The sequence below is a fragment of the Geospiza fortis genome, unplaced genomic scaffold (genome assembly GCF_000277835.1).
Source record: "Geospiza fortis unplaced genomic scaffold, GeoFor_1.0 scaffold206, whole genome shotgun sequence".
NCBI classification, from domain to species: domain Eukaryota; kingdom Metazoa; phylum Chordata; class Aves; order Passeriformes; family Thraupidae; genus Geospiza; species Geospiza fortis.
Genome location: NW_005054311.1, coordinates 3,054,144 through 3,076,321, shown reverse-complemented (window position 1 = coordinate 3,076,321; position 22,178 = coordinate 3,054,144). Strand labels below are relative to the sequence as shown.

Genomic DNA, 22,178 nt, shown 5'->3' with positions numbered 1-22,178 from the left:
GCTGCCTCTGCTCTGCAAGGAGCCGTACCCGCGGTGCTTTCCCTGCCAGCTCCGCTGCTATCCGCGCTTTTCCCGCTGGGAGCGCAGCTTGTGACGCACGCCTCTGCCCAGGGCGCGCTTTGCTGGCTGGAGGCGCCTCTCTCCAAAAGAGAGAGCCTAAGGCAGCCGTGCTGCTGGAATGGGGGCTCTGGTAAGTGCCTGAAGCCGAGTGAGCCGGATCCCGCGAAGCTGGAGCACACAGTGGTTTTTAAGAGCGTTTTGCTGTTACACTGTTAGATTATGGTGACTACTTTATCTGTGACACTTTTAAAACATAACGAGTCTGTTCTCTCTTCCCCTCCAGGCACACGTGTTCCTCTCCCTCTAGAACTTTTCATTAGCAGAAAATTTGTTTATGGCTATTTTATTGCAATGTAGCTTAATATTCTCTGTCTTCTCTGTCCAAGAAAAATTTGTCAGCATGATTTAGTGTGACTGCAACTACTTTAACACCTTTTGCTGAATTCTCTGTGCTGAGACACCCTTTCAGGGCTGTTCTTTAACCCCTGCATGTTGGGCGTCTCTGTAGCCCCAGTTGTGGATGGGCAGACCTCGCTGTCTGACCGACCCGGCTGTGCAATCCTGCTACCCATCCACTGTGGGCAGCAAGGATGGCAGAGTGAGGCTTTACACAAGCCCAAAGCTGCCTGAAGGCTTAGGATCTTTGCCTGGCATGCCTGCAAAATTAGTTGGCTTGCATGGCAGCTGGGGAGCTCCAGGTGTTTCCCGGATCTCTGATGAAGGAGTTAAGTGAGAGTAGAGGGAGAGGAAGGGCTTGTGCGTGCTCTCTCACTGGCTGTACTTTTCTTCCTCAGAGGGTGTGAGATTTTAATTTAGAGAAACTGCATTTTTTCAGAATTATTTTCTTAGGCTATGCAGTTGTTAACAGGCATTCCCTATTTTGTTTACTGTTCAGAGTCTAACAAAGCCTTGCTATCACAGAACCCACTTTGAGAAAATCAGTGTACCTAACTCTAAATCAGACTTCATGGAGAGAAAGAATTTCACATGTCTTGAATGAAGTTATTAGAGGTTTGGTTCCCAGTAACTGAAAGGTGGGCAGGAGCAAGTGCCTTTATTTCCAGAAACCCTATTACTGGAGTGAGAATCAAGGGAAATCTCCGTGTCCTCCTCCATCAAATACGTGGGAGCACAGATTACATCACACTTGTTCCTGACCTACACAAACGTGTAGCCAAACAGAATCCAGCTGAGAATACGTTTCTGGAAAAGACTAATTTCTCTCTTTCCATTTTAGCTAACAATCAGCATTACTCTGGCAAGTTGGGCATTAGTTTGTCACTGCACAGTGGGAGAAATTCTGAGTGTCGAGGAGGCACCTTAAAATATTGGAGTAGAAAGATGCTAGCAAAACTGAGCAGCTAATTGCACTTTATGGAGTTTATTGTGCCTTCAAATAGTCATGTGTTACTGCCAATAAAAATAATGGGAATTAAGTGCATACACTGATGAAAGAATATACATGAATGGTTTATATTTCAGTCTATTGAAATAACAGATCTCTAATTTTCCTCATTGACTGAAAATAGGAGCTATAACGATAAGATTTTTTTTATATTAATACTGTCAGCACATCTGTGAATTTTATTATCAAGCAAATTACCATGGAGAACGACAGCTTTTGCACTTTAGTAACTGGCAATATTCTACTTTATTTTTTTGCCTTAAAGACAGAATAAAATTGTAATTAACAGTGTTTAACTGACCTAAACATCACTGTAAAATGTGTACTGTTCAATAAAAATGTGATACACTTGCTGGTGTATAAAAGCCTTTTTAAAGCCCTGAAATTCTATTTTAAGAAATTTTATGAGTATGCCTTTCTTAGAAAGTATTTGAAAGATGTAACAGTTAAGAGTGCTACAGTATGAAATTCTTCAAACTCATCTTTTCTAGAAGGAATGATTGTAATGTTTAGTTGTTTCAAAGCCCAAGAGTTCTAGTTGATAAGATAATAACATTGGCTTTTTTTTCAGGTTGTTACAGGGTAGTTCAAAGCATTTTTTACATGTATTATTTTCTTAAGTGAACCCAGCTTTCCCCCCTCTGTCTTCACTTATGACATATACTAACATAATTAACCAAAGAAGAAGTAGATAACTTTCTATTTTGTAAAACGGGCATGAAACAGAGTCGATAGTGGTGTTACAATGAATCTAAACTACATTTTATTACTCTTCAGAAGAAAATAAGCCAACTTGATTTCACTGTATCACAGAGCTGGTAGAGCATGATTTTTATTTGTTTTACAATATTGTATAATATCAAAATATGTAGTTATAATTCTGGGAAATGCTGGGGAGGGGGGTGTCAAAGTTTTGGTTAATATATGTTGCAGCGTAATGGAAAAGCTGGATTCCTTGCAGCCACACAGTAAAACACTTTGTTCTTCATTTAAGATGATTGTTTTCAATGAACAGAAAGAAAAGTAGTACAGCTTTTCTTTTTGGTTCTAGCAAACTGCAGTACTCTTTCCATCTCTTTGGCTCATTCTGTTCTAGATGAGAAAAATGTAGGAGAAGTTAAAATAGATCATTACCAGGGAATCCTCAGCTGGTTTAAACTTGGAGATGAATAGATGGGAATAATTGTCTCATTTGCAGTTTTCCATACATTTGTTCTTTAAATTATAATAGTTTTTTCTCACAGTATATTTCTTTTTTTGAACAGACTGTGCCTCTTTTTTTCTTCCCCCCTCCTCCATCTTTCATATCATTCAATCCCTCTACTCCAACTTGACAGTGTTTAACATCATCTCTTGACTTGTCAGAGGAGCCATCCTTCCAACAGAAACCATGACTGAGGCCATATAATTCTGTGCTAGTTTTGTTGCCTGAGATAAACAGAGAAGGAAATTACTCAAAGCTGAAATTGTGTATTTTTTAAATATGCTTTGAGTACCAAGGTCATCTGCAGCCTTTGCGCTTTGTTTTATCATTTGGAGCCACCTGCCGGCAGAGAATATAATTCTGGCAAAAAGAAAAAAGATGTTTTTATTTGCTGTTTGTGAGGCTGCTGTGACTGTGGAAAGGAGCAAAAATAGGAACTTTTTTCATGATCCTATCATTCTTCATAATTTTTTTATTTAAATATGACTTTCTGTCTTCCCACCTAGGCATGGACCCAATATCTGTGCCACTAGAAGACAATACTGTAAAAGAGGCTGTGATCTGTGAGAGTAAAGTCTGTTCACACAGGTAAGGGAGAGCAGAGAGGTACTGAAGCTGAAAATCACTGTAGTGGCACTCAGGATGTGAACACAGACAGAAGTCCTTGAAAAAATGGTGGAAAGCAATGAATGATTAGTGAACCAGGAGAGTGGTCCTATTTAAATAAGTAAGTTGGCTAGCCCAGCATGTCTGATAGAAAACAGTAAAAAATTTCAAAACATGAAGAAAGGAGAGGAAGGACAGTACAGTAAACTGGCTTTGCCCTCACTTGAATGAGTGAGATCTTTTTATTTACTTGCCCCAAGCATGAGAAAAGAAGGTGTCCCCAGTTACCTCCAAATGTCAACTGGGCGTCTCAGCAGGACTTGAATTCAGTTCCCACATTTAATAGTGATGATGTTAGCAGCTTTGCCCATTTCATACCACATGGATTTAAAATTGCTAGAACCTTCTAAAGTTATAAACAGCTTTCCATATTTACAACCCTTTTAAATTTTGTTTTGACCACCCATGTTGTTCAGTGTCCCCTTAACAATCTTAACTTGCAGGTATGTAAGTTAAATAACATTAATTCTAATCAGGAGACATACCACTTCAGTGAATATAACATTAGGAATAAAATTATTTCCTATCCATAGACTTAAGTGTTTATTCATCATATTTTCTAAGAACTTCCTGCAGTCTCATTAAGTTTTCTGAGTGGCAGTGTATCAAGTGCCTTCCTAAAGTACATTTGCATTATCTACTATGTTTCTTTTCAATGAGTCTCTTGGTAAGTCCAACTAAAAGAGGTACTTAAAGATTTATGTCTTCCTTTCACTAAGGTATACTAATTTTTTGTAGCCCTCTACATTTGCTTCTCTGAGTAACACATAAACAAACCAGCAGAAGACCTGGCAATTTCCCCATGGAGCCATGCAGAAAATTATCTTCTCCTTCTTTTCTACTAGCTATTCAGATGATAAAGAGGATCTTTTCCTCAGAAGTGTATTTTCCTCAGGTAGTGGAACCCACCCAAGAGTCATTTGTTTTAACCATCTGTCCCACTTCCCTTAGTGTTGACTCATCCCTAGCCTCCCCATGGTAAGCCCATCTATTACAGGCTATAAAACAGCCTGAGTTATCTTTCTCTCTGTGTGCATAAAATTTGTTGCCATACTGTTTATTGTAGCTTCTCTTTCATGTAACTGACTGTGTCATTTTTTTATATCAAATTGGAAGTTTTCATGGCAAACTTTCTTAGAGTTCTGTGAAGGAAGGAAAGAACAGAATGAACAAGAAAGGGGTTATGAAAGAAAATTGCAAGGAGTGGGCTGTAACTAGCAAATAAACAAGGCAAGAAGTAAAGCAGGGTGAGTGAACAACATGGATGAGGCTCTGAAACTGCTCAGAGACCCAATAGCCATTTATGCCAGTTTCCAGTGTTTCAGCAGAGGAGCCTCCAGGGCCAAAAATAATGAGAAAAACAGTGCTTTGCAAGAGGACAGGAGGTGATTTGTGGTCAGGGGTCTTTTCTGCAACATGTCTAAGGTAAGCAGTTGGGCCAAAAGTCTTTGTTAAAAGGCTTTTATTCGAAAGAAATGCCTAGTGAATGTATTTTCTATTTATTAGTTCTGTGCTCTGATGCTGTTATTTCAGCCAGTTCTGTTGGCTTACCCTGAATTTAGACTGAGATAACTGAGAAAAGTACATGATGTAGAATCTGCAAGCAGTCGTGTGAGGAAGTTTAATTTTGCAGCAGCCGTGGAAGTTTAATGAGCCCAAATTTCCCTCCTGAAGCAATTCATCAACGTTAGCCTTCATCCCAGCAGGGGCTGCTCAAATCAGAGGGACCCGGCTTTCTGGTACAATGTCTACCAGTGACATAAATGATGAAAGTAGAAGCAATGTTGATAGGATTGATGCTGAAGAAGACCCTAAATGCTCAAGGTTGCTGCTCTACTGAAGTAAGCAAGGACACAACCTCCTCTTTGACAGGTTGCGGTATCAAAGAGATCAAGGGAAGTGTAGCAGTGGTAGAAGACAAGGGTTTAGTTAAGAACAAGGTGAACTGAGCCTGTTGTATTATATCCCATGGGATCAATATTCAGACTTCATCTGTCCTTGTTTCTTGTTCTGTAAATTACCCTGCTAGAGGGACCAGTTGTAATGCACTGAAGCTAAATGACATAATAGAAAGATGAGTGGGAAACTCAAGGCAAACAGCAAGTGAAATCAGAGAGAAATAGGCTCTCCTTTATAAATTGCCTGACATGTGCCAAATGAAATGTAATGCTGACAGATGTAAAGTTATACTCCACAAAAATAAACACAAGCAGAAAACAAGTAGAATTGAGCTACAACAGAATGACTTTGACTAAGACCTTGAAGAGATGATGGTACTTGCTCAGAAAATGGTCTGACAATAGGGGAAAGCAATTTGAAAACACGTGGTTTGGAATACAAAAACTACACAGTGGCATTTGATGAAATATCAAGAATGGTGTGAGTCTCTAACTCAGCCACTGTGACTCAAAACAATAAGTGTATAAAGGGAGGGCAAAACTTTCTTCCTGATTTATACAGTATTAATTTCTAACAGGCTGCCAGAGGCAATTGACTCAAGAGAGATTTTAAACACCCCTAGAACCTCTGTGAAGGTGGAAAAAAATATTGGAGGAATTTGTTTCACCTGCACTGTTATCATGGAAGATTCATGTGTTCTCATTAACAGCCTTCTCCCTAACACAGTTCAGACTGTGAAATCTCATGGGGACATTCACCTTTTGGCCTCTTTCTTGACATGGTGCCTGCATCTCATACTCATGCCAGAATACCATTTCAGTTCTAGGGCATCACTGGCTAGATGCAGCTCTGTTTGACATCTGTCCACTCTGAGTGGGGAGAGGGATGCAGAGCTGCACCATAATTCAAAATTCAGAATAAGCACTGAAGAGATACCAGTTCCATGCAGGATTATAAAATCTCCTTTGTTTCACTTCTGCTGGCTTTGTACCTGTGAAATTCAGTTGAACACAACAGAGCAGTTTGTAAAGCCAAGCCAATTTCCTCTCAATCCTGGGGTTTAGCACCTTTTGCTGTGAGTAGCTGTTTTCTTGTTTTACAAAGCACATGGTTTCCATGCAGATCAACTTCTTTGGCTGGATAGGACATCAAGGTGAGCATAGGAACACAACTACTTCACTTTCCTTGCTATAGGAATCTTTCCTAGTCAGCATAAGTCACATTCCTCTTACATTTAAAGTTAGGTATCAGTCAAATCTCTTTATGTGGTCAGTAGAGAGTTGAACATTCCCACAGTGAGAGTCATCCCATCCTGAGGTCTAATATAGATGGGAACTACTTACTTCTTTCCATTATCTGTGAGTGAAACCCAGACAACTGATTTAAACGAGATGTCTGGGAGATTTAAATGACATTAGGTTTACTCGGGGCTGAGGAATCTAATGTCAAACAGCATCAGTGGCCTTCTTGGATTGAAAGAGATTATTTCAAAGTCCCTCTAGGAATGATTACATCCAGGTAAAGAAGGCAATTCTATTGCCAGCTTGCATAACTCACTAGACATTTTAAAAGTAATGGAAATCATCTTTAGAGAGATGCTTGGCCTCTGTTAGTGGAGCCATATTTCAATATGAAATGTCAGTACAAACATGATTTAAATTAGAGAGGTAACATCATTGTACCTGATGGAATCATTAAAAATTACACACAGCAAAGCAGTCTTAAATTGAACTCAGATCATTCCTCTCTGTTTTTAGCAAGAAGTACAGACCAGAGTGTGACTATTTCATAATATTGTATTGTAATATTGTTATATGGACAACCACTTATTGTACTTCAGAGTCAGTGTCTTCAGTGTTATGACTAATTCTTTATTCCATAGTAATTTTCCAAACTAAACTAAATTAGATCTTGTGAAAGTCAGCTTCAAGAGGAAAGGAGTAAACTTGAGGACATGGGGAGTTAGAGTCATGCAGAGCTTCACATCAGACATTCATCAGACAGTATGGATTCTATACTTTGTATTGAAGGAAGCAGAATAAACATCTTCACAATTTGACTTCTGTTTTGCAAATTGATGTTTGGCCAATCAAATTTAAACTTCCTCTCTTCTTGTAATAGGGTAAAAACGTATGACTGTGGAGAAAGAATTGCTGGCTGGCTTTCTACATTCCTTGGTCGTCCGTGTCGCTTGATAAGACAAAGTTCAGACATGAAAAGCAAGTCACATCAGAAAAATACAAAAGGTATGTTGTCATCCTTAAAAATATTTGTGATTCCTTATGCAAAAATCAGGCTCATGGACTTCACACTGAGTGTATAGGTGATAAAGGCCGAAAGAGTTATCCAGTATAGATCTAGTCATTATGTTATACCCAAACTGACTTTTTGATGCCCTTCTACTTGTTAAATTTGGTGAAAATGTACAGATGCACCAGTATGGGGGGGAAGTTATTATCATGACCATGATTTTGTCTGGAAACTCAAAGAGACCATTTAGAAAAATGATTATGAATAACCAGATAATTTTTTCAGAGATTGAATTTCATTACAAAAATAATTGAAAGAGTATTGCAAATGCATAGATATTGCTCTTGTAAACTATTTTACAAATTTGGTAAAATCTCACCTCTATCTCAATTTCTAACTGCATTGCATCATAACCATTTGCAGGTTGGAGGGCATCCTTGGAATATTTCCTTAGTGCCTGGAACCAAATGAATAAACTAGCAATGAGAATGAGTAAGAGGTCAAAGGAAAGATGAGGTGAAATTACTAATTTTTATGATGATTTTAGAATGTTGGATTGATTTTTTTTTAGGTCTGTCATCTGCGACAAACATCTCACTCTCTCTTGTGAACGAAGCACAATACCTCCTGATAAATGTAGCAAGCATTCTGCAGCTGAAAGAACACATTTCTGCAAGGTAAGATGCTTCTGTCTCCAAATGTCTCTCAGTGATCTTGGATTCCAGAATCTTGCCATAAGATGCCAATATAGGTGTTTTATGTGGGAATATAGAGATAGTTACTTTTCAACATTCAAAAAATATATAGCTACTAAACTTCTGTAATTACTAATTATTTTATGTTTTCTGAAAATTTGGATCAAATGTGTGAGCATCATCTGTCTACCAGTGTTGTTTAGGAAAATTTAAATGAAATTTTTGTCAGATAATTTGGTGGAAAGATATTGAGAATTGGCCAACTTCTTTCTGTCAGAAGAACAAGGATAGAGTTTTTCTCAACATAAATTGTCTGGCAGGTAAAAATATAAAGTCTGGCTGAACTATTTCTCTCCCATGGGAATTATTAAGATTTAGAGTAAATATGCATAACAGAAATAATTTGAAAGTATTTTCAGGACTGGAATAATTGTATTTCTTAATTTAATTTGTTTTTACTTATACAAAAGTGGGAGATAGAAGCAGCAAATTAAACACTGAGTCAGTCCATAGTTCAAAGATAAACCCATTACCAAACAAATTTTCATATTCTAACTACAGAAAATTTTTGTTTCTTGACTATAACTAGGAAATATTCAAATTCTGCAAAAAATCTTCCCTCAAGTCCTCCATTATGTCTGTGTATCCCACACCCCCAGCATTTGTATCTGAGGCCTCTTTTCCTTGCTCTTAAAACTTCTCTCTTGCTTCTTCCTGGAGTCATCTTCTCTTCTCTTAGTCACCCACCAAACATATCCCCTGCATTGAAAATTCCTGCTTTCAGTAGAAGAGGATATATGTATCTGTATATCTGCAGGAGGATATGTATATAGCTTCAGGATTTAAATCCACTGACTGAATGAAGCATCACCAAGACCACTGGAGCTTGCTTTGTCCAAGGATTTTCTTTCTTCAGGAGCAGACTGTTGGGCAATTTTAGAATATCATGGGAAATTATTGTAGAAAAGGTTTGAAGCAGTCCATCTCTCAGTATTTTGACTACCCTTTCTCAGTGACAATGTCTTCTTGTGAGGCTTACTGGCTGGGTTATATCTCCTTGGGAGGGCACTTCTTGCAGACATCCCTTACTCAGGATGGGCATTTTCCATGATAAGACTCAGTGTGGAACTTTCCAGATGTGGGATTTGAGTGCAAAGATGAAGAATAAGAAGCAGCAAGTGAGGACAAAGGAGAACAATGAGCTTCAGTAAAACATTCAACATCAGATGATACACTGATTTTACACCTAATATCTTCCAGCACAACTAGGCTTGTAATCTCCTTTTCCTCAAAGGAAACTCCAGATGTGACCAGAGCTGTAATAGTGACTGAGAAACATCTGGCTTCTCACTCTGCAGTGTGAGTTGGAAGTGTCCTCGCTTCCGTGCATTTTGCCATGCAGTGCCTTCTCTGGGTGCTGGAGAAATAAGTTCAGATATACAGCATCCTCATTCTGCACTGTTACTAATTCATGGAGTATGGACTTTCCAAATAACTATCCAATGTACTTTTAAGAACTGCACTTATGGGTCTTTATTAAATATTGTAGGATTTTTAGAAAGTATTATTTAGCTTCTTGGCATTTGAGTTTGGTTTTGCTAAAATGAAACCTGCTAAATTTTACGAAACTATTTCAATTTTCAATTAAGTTTTTTATAATTTCACTTTACATCTTCCATAAGTAAAAACTAGTCTTCCAGTTTGCACTTGGTTCTTGAGAGGTCATCTAAAACAGAAACAGCAATTCAATTAAAAATTAGAATCCAGTATACTGTTGGAGGGCTACATGTACCTGCAGACATTTGTCTCTCTGCTGTTTCCATTACAGGTCACCTCCATGCAAATCCCTATGGCCTGGCCTAATGCTCAAATGTTCTTGTTAGAACTGTAACCCTGAGGATATAAATATTAATTTTCAAGTTTGCCTGTTAAATATAGGCAATTCATTCTTCATTGTAGAGCCCACTGCTGTGAAAATCCAAAGCATCTAGGCTGACTTTGGCACATTACACTGATTTTCAAAACAGATCCGTGTTAGGATTTGCAGGATGAAGGTACCTGCCACTAAATAAACCAATGCACGTTTTGTGGGAGAAGAAATAATGGAAGTTTACTCAGATACATGTTGCCAAGTAATTACAAGCATTTCTAAGGGCTGGGGGAGGTGCAAGAGAGGTGAGGTATTCTGGATGTGAGCCGAAGTAGGTTGAAGGCAGAGAGGTTGGTGTAGGGGCATTGCAGTCTTTGAGCTCAGCAGCAAAGGGTAGATTAGCAGAAGCTTGAAGTTTTTTTCAGCAGCTGTCTCAGGACACTGCAGGCCTGGCTCTCAGGTTACTGGGCTTTTGATGCTCCCAGTGCAGGCTGGGGTGTCAGGCACTTAGATTTTGCAAAACACAGTCAAAACTAGAGGCTCCACTGCAGCCAAACTCCAAGAGCCCACAGCAAAGCTGGGAAGCACAGCAGCATAATTGAATGTGTTCACAGTTAACTGCTATTTTCCTTCTTGTTTGTATGAGCACTGGCATAATCTATGCTTCCTGTTGGCTCCCACCTCCTGCATTCATTGCAAATTGTGTCTCAGCCATGGGATTAACTGTGGAATCTTGAGGGAAAACCTGTAGCCTTGCAGCTTCTCATCCCACTTTCTACCCCCAGGCTACTGGAGCCCTTGTGAACACTGGGGCTTGGTGCAGCTGGGCTTCTGTGGTCTGTCTGAAAGTCTGCACAGGCAGTTTATCCTCATGCAGTTTTGTCTGCTGGAAAACATCATCCAGACTGTTTAAAATAAAACCAAGCTCTTTTTTTTCACCTAACAGGCCACCTCTGCCAAGACTGCTTGATGTGAAGTTTTCCCTGTACTTTGATTTTGCATGTTTTTTCTCTAACTAAAATACATTTTAAGCTGTATGTCCTTACTTTTTTCTTGATTTTTTTTTCTTTTGGGACAGAAATGCCTCTCTTCACTGCTTACCCAGGTTTCTGCCTCTGCTGTAGGATGTCATATCCCTAAGTTGTCAGAGTACAGTTTATGGAGTAAAAATGGTTCATTTCCTTAACAGCTAATGCAGAAAGAAGTTTCTTCTCCATTCACTGTGGCACTGAGAGAATCCTCTGGAAAATTTGCAGTGTCTTTTTTTTTTTTCTTTTCGCTGCTGTTCAAGTTCTTCTTTAGAGGAAGAGTAAAGGATGGCAATTCAAAGATGCAGCAAGATTTCTTATATTTGTATGCAGTCTGCTCCTCTTTCTGTCTCATATACATTCTCCACACTGACACAAATCTACACTCTGGCAGCTCAAATGCTTGTAAAGAGGGGGAGATATCACCACACAGAGATTAATTTTTTTAAAACACCTATCGTTTGGTGAAATCTGCTGCCTCCCAAAGGCAAATAATAATAATATGAGGGATATATCTCTCATAAAATTATTTTACTGGCCTTTTTCACCTTCAGCAACTACTGGTTTTGTCCCTTCTGACATTGCAGCATGTGCAGAATAAAATTTTATTTGCCTTTGGCTCTAGAAGCTTCTATTTTTACAATATTTAACAAGTCAAATGATTGCTAACTGAAAAGATCTTTCTACTTGTTACCATTAGCCTTACATATGATAACAATTTGGGAATTTTCTCATATGCATGGTTCACAGTCGCCTGTCTACATGTTTTCGTACCTATAGTTCCAGGTTACACCTCTGAAGAAGCCACCTAGAGGGTTATATATTATGGCTGGGAGGTTACAAACTCTAGTTGAGTACCTTGTGCCATTTCCATAGCCTTTGTAATAAAACTTGGTCCATGTTATTCTGGAGAAGCATTTGCTAATCACATGAGCCACCAGAGTCTTACAGCACAAACATCTAGTGCAAAATTAGTTAATAATTTTAATTTTTCTTTTGCTTTGTCAACTCTGTGAGACAGATTGAAGGAGCCATTGGAAATAGCGGAATTGATCCGACGTTTCCGTGCCAACATTGTCATCAGTGCACCAGAGTCCTTTGAAGAGGAGGAGTGGGCTGAGATTTCAATAGGTGCTCTGCAATTCCAGGTGTGACCTTTTCTCTCTTGTCCGTGCCCCAGGGTATCACAAAGCATTTTGATTCCAATTTTTGGAGACAAAGCAATTTTTACAAGGCTTTGATTCCTAAATCAAAGAATATGGGCAGCACACTTTGTGCAGGTAAATTTATGAAGTGTGGGGGAAAAAAAATGATGTGTCCTGTGACAAACATACCTCAATATATTTAAGAGGCTTTGCCATATATCTCGACACTTCCATTGAATTTCATAATTCATAGTGTTTCTTACCTTTATCTATCTGAACTGAATAATAATCAGGTTTTTTAGGCAGAGTTTACAGCACATATTTAGCCAGCACGTCAGCAGAGAATACTTGTTGCTGTTCAGCACAGTAGTCCAAATATAACCTCACATCACTGCAAATCAAGCAACTGATGGCCAGAGACTGGACATGAATACGAGTGAACAGTCATGGTCTATTGCCCTCTTTTGTATACATCTTGTCCTAGTCTTCACTCAAGGAATGTTTCTAATTCTGGCCTGGTAGGGTTTTTTGGTATGCTCGTAGCTAAAAAACATAATGTCCTTTGTACTGTAAGGAAAATGCTGAAGAGTCAGACCTTGTTTGTAAATACATTCTTTCAAGAAAAGCTCTTAACAAAGAATCTGTAAAAGCTACATGACACCTAAGGGAATGATGCACACATGTATTAAATGTTCTGCTGAATTTGTCTGGCCAGGAGATATGAAATATGTATTTGAAGATGCTTTGCCTAGGATGTGAAAGTGGCTTATTTGTTGTTTTCTTAGAGATTATAATTTAAGTGTGAATGACAGGAGTACTGAGGTCAAATCTAGAAAATGTGATAGGTATCACTTTTTTTTCTAGTCAGCATGCTGTAAAAAACTTTTTCAGCAAGGGTGGAAAATATTGCTTATCTGCTCTCTTCTTACGTGTACTTTGATCAGTAAGATGCAATATAAGTTACAGAAAATTAAGGAAAAATTGCTATAAGTAAGAAATGAGGAACAAAAAGAACAAAATCCATGGTGTATAGCTTGTCGGAGGCTGGAGTTACATTGGGGAGTTCAGCCGAGGATCCTGTTGATAAGTTACTGTAAAACTACAAAATAAAAGGCATTCCTATTTCTGGCATTGATATACTTTCGGAATACAAGGCAAAAATAGAAAGGCTTATGTAACTTGCATTGTCTTTTCCCATCTCTGCTAGGTCCTTTTTCAGATATTGGTGTAGTAACAGTAGAAATTATGTTAATATTTCTTTATGCCAAAAAAATGGTAGAAGCTGTTGAACGAAGTAAAGCAGGAAAAGATATTTCCTTCTCTGTCTTGTTCTTTTGATTAAAAAATAGAGCTGTGGAAAATAATTTTCTAAAAGAGCTGATGTTTGATGTTGATGATTACGCTGAAGAGTTATACAAGCAGTCTAGATGCATCTCAAAAACCTGAAATATCACTTCAGATCAGCACATAAAATGTTCTAAGTGTACAGTTTAATTATTTGCCCTATTTGAAATTTATGGCACATTTTACAAAAGTAGAATTTGTATGCTGAGATATACTGTAAGACATAATTTCTGTAATGTACAGCTTTGCTAAAGTTAGGGATACAGTGTTAAGTGAAAGTGCAATATGTCGTCCTTTCTCCATTTTAAAGCTCTAAAAGAAATTTTTTGCAGGGTTGGGGTTTTTCCCCCTAAAAGCATACTTTAGTTCAAACAACAATTAGCTTTAAGAACAGCTACATATGATGTTAACATCATATAATAGATGATAGAAGATTAATTATTTCTTCTGATTAAGTAAACTTGTACATTTAAATATTTTACATTCTGAGTATCTAAAAGTGCATGCGTATAAGAAATATGTTGTGCATTTCCCAGTCCCAAGAAAATCCTCCTTGGGTTGGATCCTGAGGCATTGGCTTAATTTTGTTTTCAGTTCTTTGGGCAAGCAGCCCTGCTCACCCACAGAAGTGGAGCCATCAGGAAATACAAATATGTAAATGTCTGGTATTTCTCAGATTCTGTCTCTGAGAAAGTTTTCCTTAAAAAAAGAAAAAAGAGAATTAAAAATCCAGTGAGACTTTTGCCAGTAGACTTACTACATTAGGTGAACAGACTTGACCTTTTACATAATGAAAGCTTGAAAAACCACAGAAAAGGTATGCAAAAGGTATGTGTTTAATATATTATGATAGTCTGAAGCTTTTACTGTTCAATGATGTACTGCTTTGATAAACAGCCATGAACTTTCTTTAACCTAACTCTAACTTTAAAATTTCAGGTTGTGGGTCCATGTAGCAGATGTCAAATAATCTGCATTGATCAACAGTCTGGGGAACGAAACAAAGAAATTCTGCAGTCCCTGTCTGCTGCCAGAGGTAGAAAGGTCAGTACAGTACTTCAAAATACTGTAATGAAAGATGTAGTGACTTTATTGCATGGGTAGTGAAATATCTGCTGAGCGAATATTCACAGCTAAGTTGTTACCATTTGGATTTTTTCTGCAAAAAGAGGATGCGCTTACAACCCAGATATGACATGGTTTATTTCTATAAAATGCTAAGTACATTTTTATTCAGAAATGGACTATTAATATGCATTATTTTTAACTGTGCTTGCTTTTATTCAGTATGTACTTCTTTACAGTGTGTTTATTTTGGTCTTAAAAATACAAGCTGATGCACTGATGTATTTAAGAAAATAAATAGGCTGAAAAATCAGAAAGTGTTTGAAATTATACAGTTGGCTTGTAAGACTAAACTTTATTCTTACCCTGAGAAATTAGTTAGTAGGAAAAACAGAGCAGATGTGAATATAGTCAAAGTGGAGAGTAATTGCTTAGGAAAGAGACCAGAAAGTAAGTGTGAAATACGGATGTTTGAGGTCCTGCTTCCTTAGGTTGCATTGCTTCTTGGAATCGAGAGTGCTCAGATGATGGCCAGACAGTTCGGCATCCCATAGGCTCCACAAATCTCCTCATACGTATTTATTTAGCTGAAAATCCTTATTCAAAATTCATTGCTTCCTGTTGGTTAAGCTCCTGTTGTTAAAGTGTCTTAGGCAGTCAGGGCTTGGGAGCTTTGCCAGTACCCACCAAACACCAGAGACAGGGCACAGCACCAGCACAGAGCAATAACAAATAGGCTGAAAATCATTCGACCAGACAATGCACAAACAAGTTACAAATACTGCATTCTACGTTTGGACCAAAAAAAAACCACCAAAATTGATTCGTCTCAGTGACTCATTAAGCAGACAAAGGGCTTTCTTTTCGTTGGCTGTTGTCCTCGGCGAATAGCTCCTCTGGCTCCATGTCGGAGGCAGCCCGGTGCAGTGAGCAGGACCGGCTGTGGAGGCACAGTTTCCCACTGACCTGAGGTGACTTAGGCTTGCACAGCAGGCTCTGCTCCAGGGAGCAGAGCCTGCTGTGCTACCGTACATGAGCCTTTGTGAGATGAGCTCCTGGCCCCGGTGGATGCCTGAGGACAGGGGCCCTTTCTGAGTAATGGTGAGCCACAGCTGCTGCATCTGGGACACTGGGGACAGGGATGCTCCCTGCTGCCACATGAGGTGTACTATGCAGAGGACTTTTTCTGCCCATATGTGTTTTACTGGATTATGACTTGAAACCTCTGTAAAAAGCCCTCTGAACTCTGCAAGAAAATGGCAGCAAAACCTTACTCAGGATGCAGATTCTCAGGAGAGGCCCAGCATCTTCTGCCTGTTTCCCATAGCAAAGATGAGCTCCTCTCTCATTCTGATTAACTCAGCAATGAAGAGATTTTCATGATGCACTGCTGGAACCAAGTAGCTCATTCAAACAGGGCTAAGGCAAAGAGAGCAATCCAGCCTCTCGAGAAGGAGCTGGCGCCTGATAAAGGCTGTGCTGCGAGCCGAGGCAGGTGCTGCTGATCACTGCGGGGGAGAGCTCTCTCTGCCTCAGCTGCACCGATATTCACGCTGCAAAGACACAGGAATTCAGCCTTTTTTGTCTTTTCCCAGCCTTCAGCGCTGCTGGCAGATGGGATCTTGTGAGCATGCCCTGCTCTGCATGAGGGTGAGCTTAGCTGACAATTGAAAGGGAGAGTTTGAACTGGTAGCTTTGCCTGTCTGGTCTGAGAAGACCTCCGAGCCCATTCGTCCTGCAGGTCACCTCTGTGGTGATGGGCACCAGCTGATCATCAGTGAGCAGCACCCAGGAAGGACTGTGGCATTTTTACTGTGCTTAGCAGACCTAACAGAGGACACTGATCCAAACATTTCCCAGCTCACAGTGGGGAGAGAGAAGGAACATCGAGTTCATGTGACTGTGTTAAATCGCAGAGCTAATCCTTTGGTGACTCATTTCTCCACCATGTGCTTTTCTGCTAAGGAGTCATCTAATAGACTTAATTTTCTTTTATTTTTTTATCAGATGCAGAATCAGTGAAGGAAATCAGCAGTGTTTTCTCCCATCTGTCAATAATCTGATTCAAACTACAAAAAAAACTATTGCAGAAAAATAAGATTTAAGATAGTTTCCCAGGTTTTTGGAAAGCTGCTATAGGAAGTTGATTGCCAAAACATTAAAGATATTGCGGATAGAAAAGAGACACAGATGTCAATATTTACCATTTTAGATTGTTTTTTCCAAGAACACCAACCTGAAAAGATTACATTGAAATTTATCGAACAAGTAGCCCAAATAGCAGAACTGCCAATGAACTTCAATAATGAGCTAAATAATGTAAGGTTGGTAGGAGGTAGTTCAATATTTATTTCTAATATCCTACCTCTGGTAGGAGGTAGTTCAATATTTATTTCTAAAATCCTATTTTTCTCCATTCCTCTGAGACTCTGAGAGTCTGGTGCTTCAAATTGAAAGATGGAGCCTTTGCATAGATGGATTGCAGCTGAAACTCAGGACCAGCTACTGTAACTAGCCACCCAAGCGATTTACATCTTTCCAGATAAATGCAAAGCATGTTGCTGAAGCCTTGCCAGCTGCTTTTGATGAAACCTTTTATATCATTGTTTGACACAAAATGTAAACACCTCCATAAAGTGAAGTTGAGCTCTGGTTTCTGAAGAAACACTCATAAAGGATTCTTTCTGTAATTCTTGACTGGAAAGGAAAGATGAGCTCTCCTCCTGTGGCAGAGTGCTCTCTGTTACTGCAGGAGATTAGGAAAGACTAGACAATTCCATTAAGCAAATGGCCACATGCTGTTTCACATGCCTCACCACCTGACACAAAACACACACAGGTGGAAAAGGGAGAACACAGCTTCCCTGCCTCTCTCTGGTGTTTTGCAGATGCCGTTTAGCACTAATGATAGTGGAAGCCCTGTGGGTAGATTTGCAGCAGTGCTATAAACTGGGACTTGCTGGCAAGGTAGCAAAGGGAATTATTGCATTAGCAGTCTGCCCTGCTCTGAATGTATGGATAGCAGTACATCAAGGGAAATCCATTATGTTTGCACATGCCTTCATACACTAAAAAGCTTGTGTTTTTTTCTGGGGTCTGTTGATCCTCCTTTATGTATCTCATTGTGCCTTGGGAGAGCTTCTTTTCTTGCAGAATTAGATGCCATGCCTTTGGATTGCTTAGTGAAATGTTAGCAAGGATAGCAAATTACCTCTCATATCTGATGCATCATTATCATTATTTTCATAGTAACACAGGGCTTTACACCATGCAATGCTTTTTATTCAAATATCTGGAACATTTGAGAACAGTGATTGTAATTAATAGGCCTCTGAAATAATATGGTTCTCTTTTCTCATCAGTGACTGAACTGGAAAATGTATTTAGTTAAGGTAGAACAAAGGAATATCAGTTCTTAAGGAAGCATTCTATGGTCCAGATATTTTCAACAGAACAATATGGAGTTTTAGCTATGCCAGCTTAACATTTTGCCTTTTTCCAATATAAAAAGCAGCATGTCAGAAGTGAGTACTTCCTCTTTCCTATTTTGTAAGGCTTTACATTCTAGTAAATCTAAAGCTAATAAAACATTATTACATTAAAAAAACAATTTTAATAATTGCATCTCCCAAATCTTTGGATGAGAGGGAGTTTATGTTATTGTATGAACAAATGAAAAGACCTGGACAGGTAAATTTCTCTGCTGGGATATGGCAGCTGAGAGGCAAAATCCAGAACTCATCCAAAGCTAAGTATTAGCATGCAGTATGATTTATGTACTTGTTACACATTCTTGCAGGGTATTTCTCTACCAGGTTCCAGTCTGTGTTAACTGATTCTTTAGGAGTCATAGCTTGAAGACATCCCACCTCAGGCCTTTGTCAGATGAAGCCTCTCACGTTTCTGTCTTGCAGAAGGGGATGGTGTACACAGGGTATTTGTCAGTGAATTTCTGAGTAGAGCATATTACTGTTGATCCAGTAAATGAACTTGAAACAACATGCAAGAATGACAGCATTTCATAGCTCCTCCTTTAAGTGAGTGTGATGACTATCATATGATTCACTGTTGGCAAGAATATGTATGTTTTTTTCTCTTTCTCCCAGCAGTGAAGTGGTCTACTTTTTCCTAATCAAGAAGCTTTAAATTTTTTTGTTCCAGTAACATTTTACATTGATGGGAAGAGTCTTGACTGCCAGATAAAGCCATGGTGCCCATGGTCCTGCACTCCCTGCACAGTTCTTGGTGTGTTCTGGGAAGATTAGATGCAGAATAAGATGTCCTTGAAGCCAGGAAAAGGTAGCAGGTAGAGATTATGAGGTTCACTGTAATAACTCTGCAAGCTGTAATCTCTGCATCTGAAAGTATCATTTTTCATCAGAAATATGAGAATTTCTACGTTTTATCTTTCTCTTGAAAGAGAGCTGAAGCGGCAGATGAAGCTTTTGTGGTTGATTGGCAGGGGTGTGTGTGTGATTGCTGTTATCAGTACTTGCTGAGTTATTATTTGTAATTATTGAAAAAAGCAGGGAAATTTACTTAGAAGATGTTAAATCCTGTTCTGACAATTACAGGCTAAATTTTTTTAATAACATTCACAAAAAAAAAAAGAGGTCGGCGATTCCGAACAGGCATTAGTACTAAAATATGTATGATACACCATCAGTGTATCATCACCTTGGAAACTCCTTAGGCATTACTCACTGAAAAAAACACTGAGACTTGAGATGCCCAGTCGGAGAAAGAAAATACTAAGGACCAGTATCAAAACAGCATTTGAGAACTCCTGAAAAAAAGATGCATTCAGACATGTATTTTTTAAGTAATTCTGAATGTTTTAAGGTGCATAAAAAAAAAAACAACAACAACAACAAAAAAACCTGCTAAATGATTTTCAATAACAAAAATTGGTAAATTAAGTTCTTCACAGTGAACAATCTGCCCAGATTTATTTTAGTCTCATTTTAAGATACATCAAGATGACAATACAGTAAATATAAATAAAATACTTCTCATGCATCAAATAAGCTCATTTACCTGGATGAGTTAAGAAACTCCTTCCTGTGTGAAATGTGGTGTAGCATGAACTAGTATTAATTTTACAATATTTGTTTTATAATGGCCTGATTTAAAAAAAAATCATGGCAACTGTCATTTTTGTATTAGGGTATAGGAGGTGAATCCAACTTATCAACCATAAAGGTGAAAAATACATCATTTATGCCAATAGAGAAACTTGTCAATGAATGAGAGAAAAGCAAAAATGGAAAAATAAGACTATGTACTTTAATATTTTACATGAAACAGTTACTGACACCATTACAGCATCACGGTTGGTCCAACAGAATCACTGTGCTAGAAGGCTGGGATCTTACAGTGCTGCAGTCATTCCTCAGCAGTAACCTTAGAACATTGACCACAAGGATGTGCCCTGTGTCCACCAAGGATTAACACCAATACAGCCCCTGGTACCCAAAAAGTACCAGCAGTAGGGTAAGCCTGAGAGGTCCAGCTCATGGCCTCTAATGTCACATGCCAGTGGGATGAAGGAATAGCAGAGGTAGCCAAGAATAGCTTAGGGCCCATTTTTCTCATTGATGTTCAGAATTACAAATGAAGCAGAAAGACCCAAATTCAGGGTCTGAGGCCATGTTTGGATAGATCTCTGCTTTACAGCACCTCGCTTACTTGGGAGTAGGTCTCAAACTTACCTCTCTCTTACCACTAAGAGCTGTTCTCTGTTACCTCATTGCTTCATCTTTATTTAATTACATGATGCAAGAATAGGAGACAACATAATGCCTTCATATTTAAACTGTGAAATATGCCCCCTTAAAGTCATCTATTTTTTTCTTTATTGCAATCCCTTTTGCCTACTATTTTTTTAACCTGCTCTAAATGTAATTCACTCAATTGCAGAATCATTGATCTGAAAAATGGCAGTAAATGTAATCAGGAAATAGAAAAGGATAATAGAATTTTGTATTTAGTTTGCTTATTTATTTACTTGCACATTTTGGCTGTAGTGTACCAAAAATATCAAAATACTTTTTTTTTTGAAACCTGCAAGAAAAGACAAGAAAATTAATATCAGGTTTCCAAGGTCCTCGGTTTAAAGAGCAAAGACTTTTTGAAGTCTAAAAATCTGTTATCAATCTAACAAGGTCTTCAGTGTTCCTTTTTTGCCTACTTTACATATTTTTTATTAACTATTATCTAATTCTTTGGAAAATATTGTCATGAGATGACAAATCTTTTTCTTGCATGTTTCTAAATTATCCACTGCCAGAAAACAAAACCACACAACCACACCAGTCTTTTCCTATGACATTTCCAGATCACACCCACAACTGTAACACTCAACTGCTTGAGATCAAGACCTCACATAAGAATGCAGGCACTCAGATCAGGTCTTTGGTGCCTGTGAGGGTTGCATGGCCAGTGGGCAAAGTGGATATTCAGTTTTTCTTTTCTATATTACTCAGTATCCCAAAGAGATATTCTAAGTATTTCAAATATTTATGCAGGATGGATTCACAGATAATGACACTTAACAAGTGGAAGCAACAATAAAATGAATTTTCTGAATATTTTCTGTAAAACGTACTAGAATATTCATAAAAAACAAATTATGGGAAACTCACAGAGGCTAGGCAGAATAAAGTTCTGTTAACAAAGGGAATCATTCATGGTGGGAGATACAAGACTTCGTTACTGTTGGAACATACCAGTGTTCCCATGCTGCAGAGCCTTTGTTTGTGACAATAAATTAACTGCATTTGTCAAGGAGCCAGAGCAGACATTAAATAACAGGATTATGAGGGAGTGTGAATTACATACATGATACTATGGAGCTCATGATGAAATACTGTGCTATTTATCCACTTACTTAAGTTATTCTTCTTGAATAGCATGGCATTAGCTTCTGTTTACCAGTCTATTATAATTAATGAGTTAAGAATGTTCTTAATTACATGGGCATAATACATACCTCCTTATTCTTAAAGCAATATATTTCTTCTAAACATATCTGGGTTGTGAGATCCTCTGTAGATTTGATTACTCTAACATGCATTGCATCTTAATAAATATTTTGCTTTTTTTCAGACGAACTTTGGCATATACCTGATGAACCAGCCCTTTTGCTCATCCTTTTCAGATACTTTATCAGTTGGGTCTCAAGTACTTCCAGTGCTGAAGGAGAATACAGAAATTCAACCTCCAACATCCAGTGAAGAAAAATGTTCAGGATAGATTCTCTGGTGGAGATGAAATTTTTATGCAACTACAGGGAAAAGTCAGTAGTCGGTTATGCAAAAAAAAAAGAAAAAGCTTCCACTCATTTGCTTCTGGTAATTTTCTGTTTGCTGTAAATGTTATCAGATGGCAAAACTGTTGATAATTACAGCTCACCTACATGTTTTTGCTTGTGATTAGGTTGCAGCAGCCATAACTCTATTTTGCACAATTGCTTCAGGGTGCAACAGGTTTGATCAAGTCTTACTGGTGGATGACTCCCAAAACAAGCCCAGCTTTGTTGTCAGAAA

At 38.4% G+C, this 22,178-nt stretch overlaps 1 protein-coding gene across 1 annotated transcript in view; it reads left to right on the top strand.

The window, feature by feature from the left end:
* Nucleotides 1-21,885, top strand: part of MOCOS (molybdenum cofactor sulfurase) — a 185,185-nt gene extending 163,300 nt beyond the window's left edge. The window contains exons 10-15 of the mRNA XM_014312401.1: nucleotides 3,176-3,257; nucleotides 7,356-7,480; nucleotides 8,056-8,161; nucleotides 12,099-12,225; nucleotides 14,506-14,610; nucleotides 21,739-21,885. Coding sequence (XP_014167876.1) covers nucleotides 3,176-3,257; nucleotides 7,356-7,480; nucleotides 8,056-8,161; nucleotides 12,099-12,225; nucleotides 14,506-14,610; nucleotides 21,739-21,885 — 692 coding nt within the window. The remainder of the gene's footprint in view (nucleotides 1-3,175; nucleotides 3,258-7,355; nucleotides 7,481-8,055; nucleotides 8,162-12,098; nucleotides 12,226-14,505; nucleotides 14,611-21,738) is intronic.
* Nucleotides 21,886-22,178: the final 293 nt, after the last annotated feature.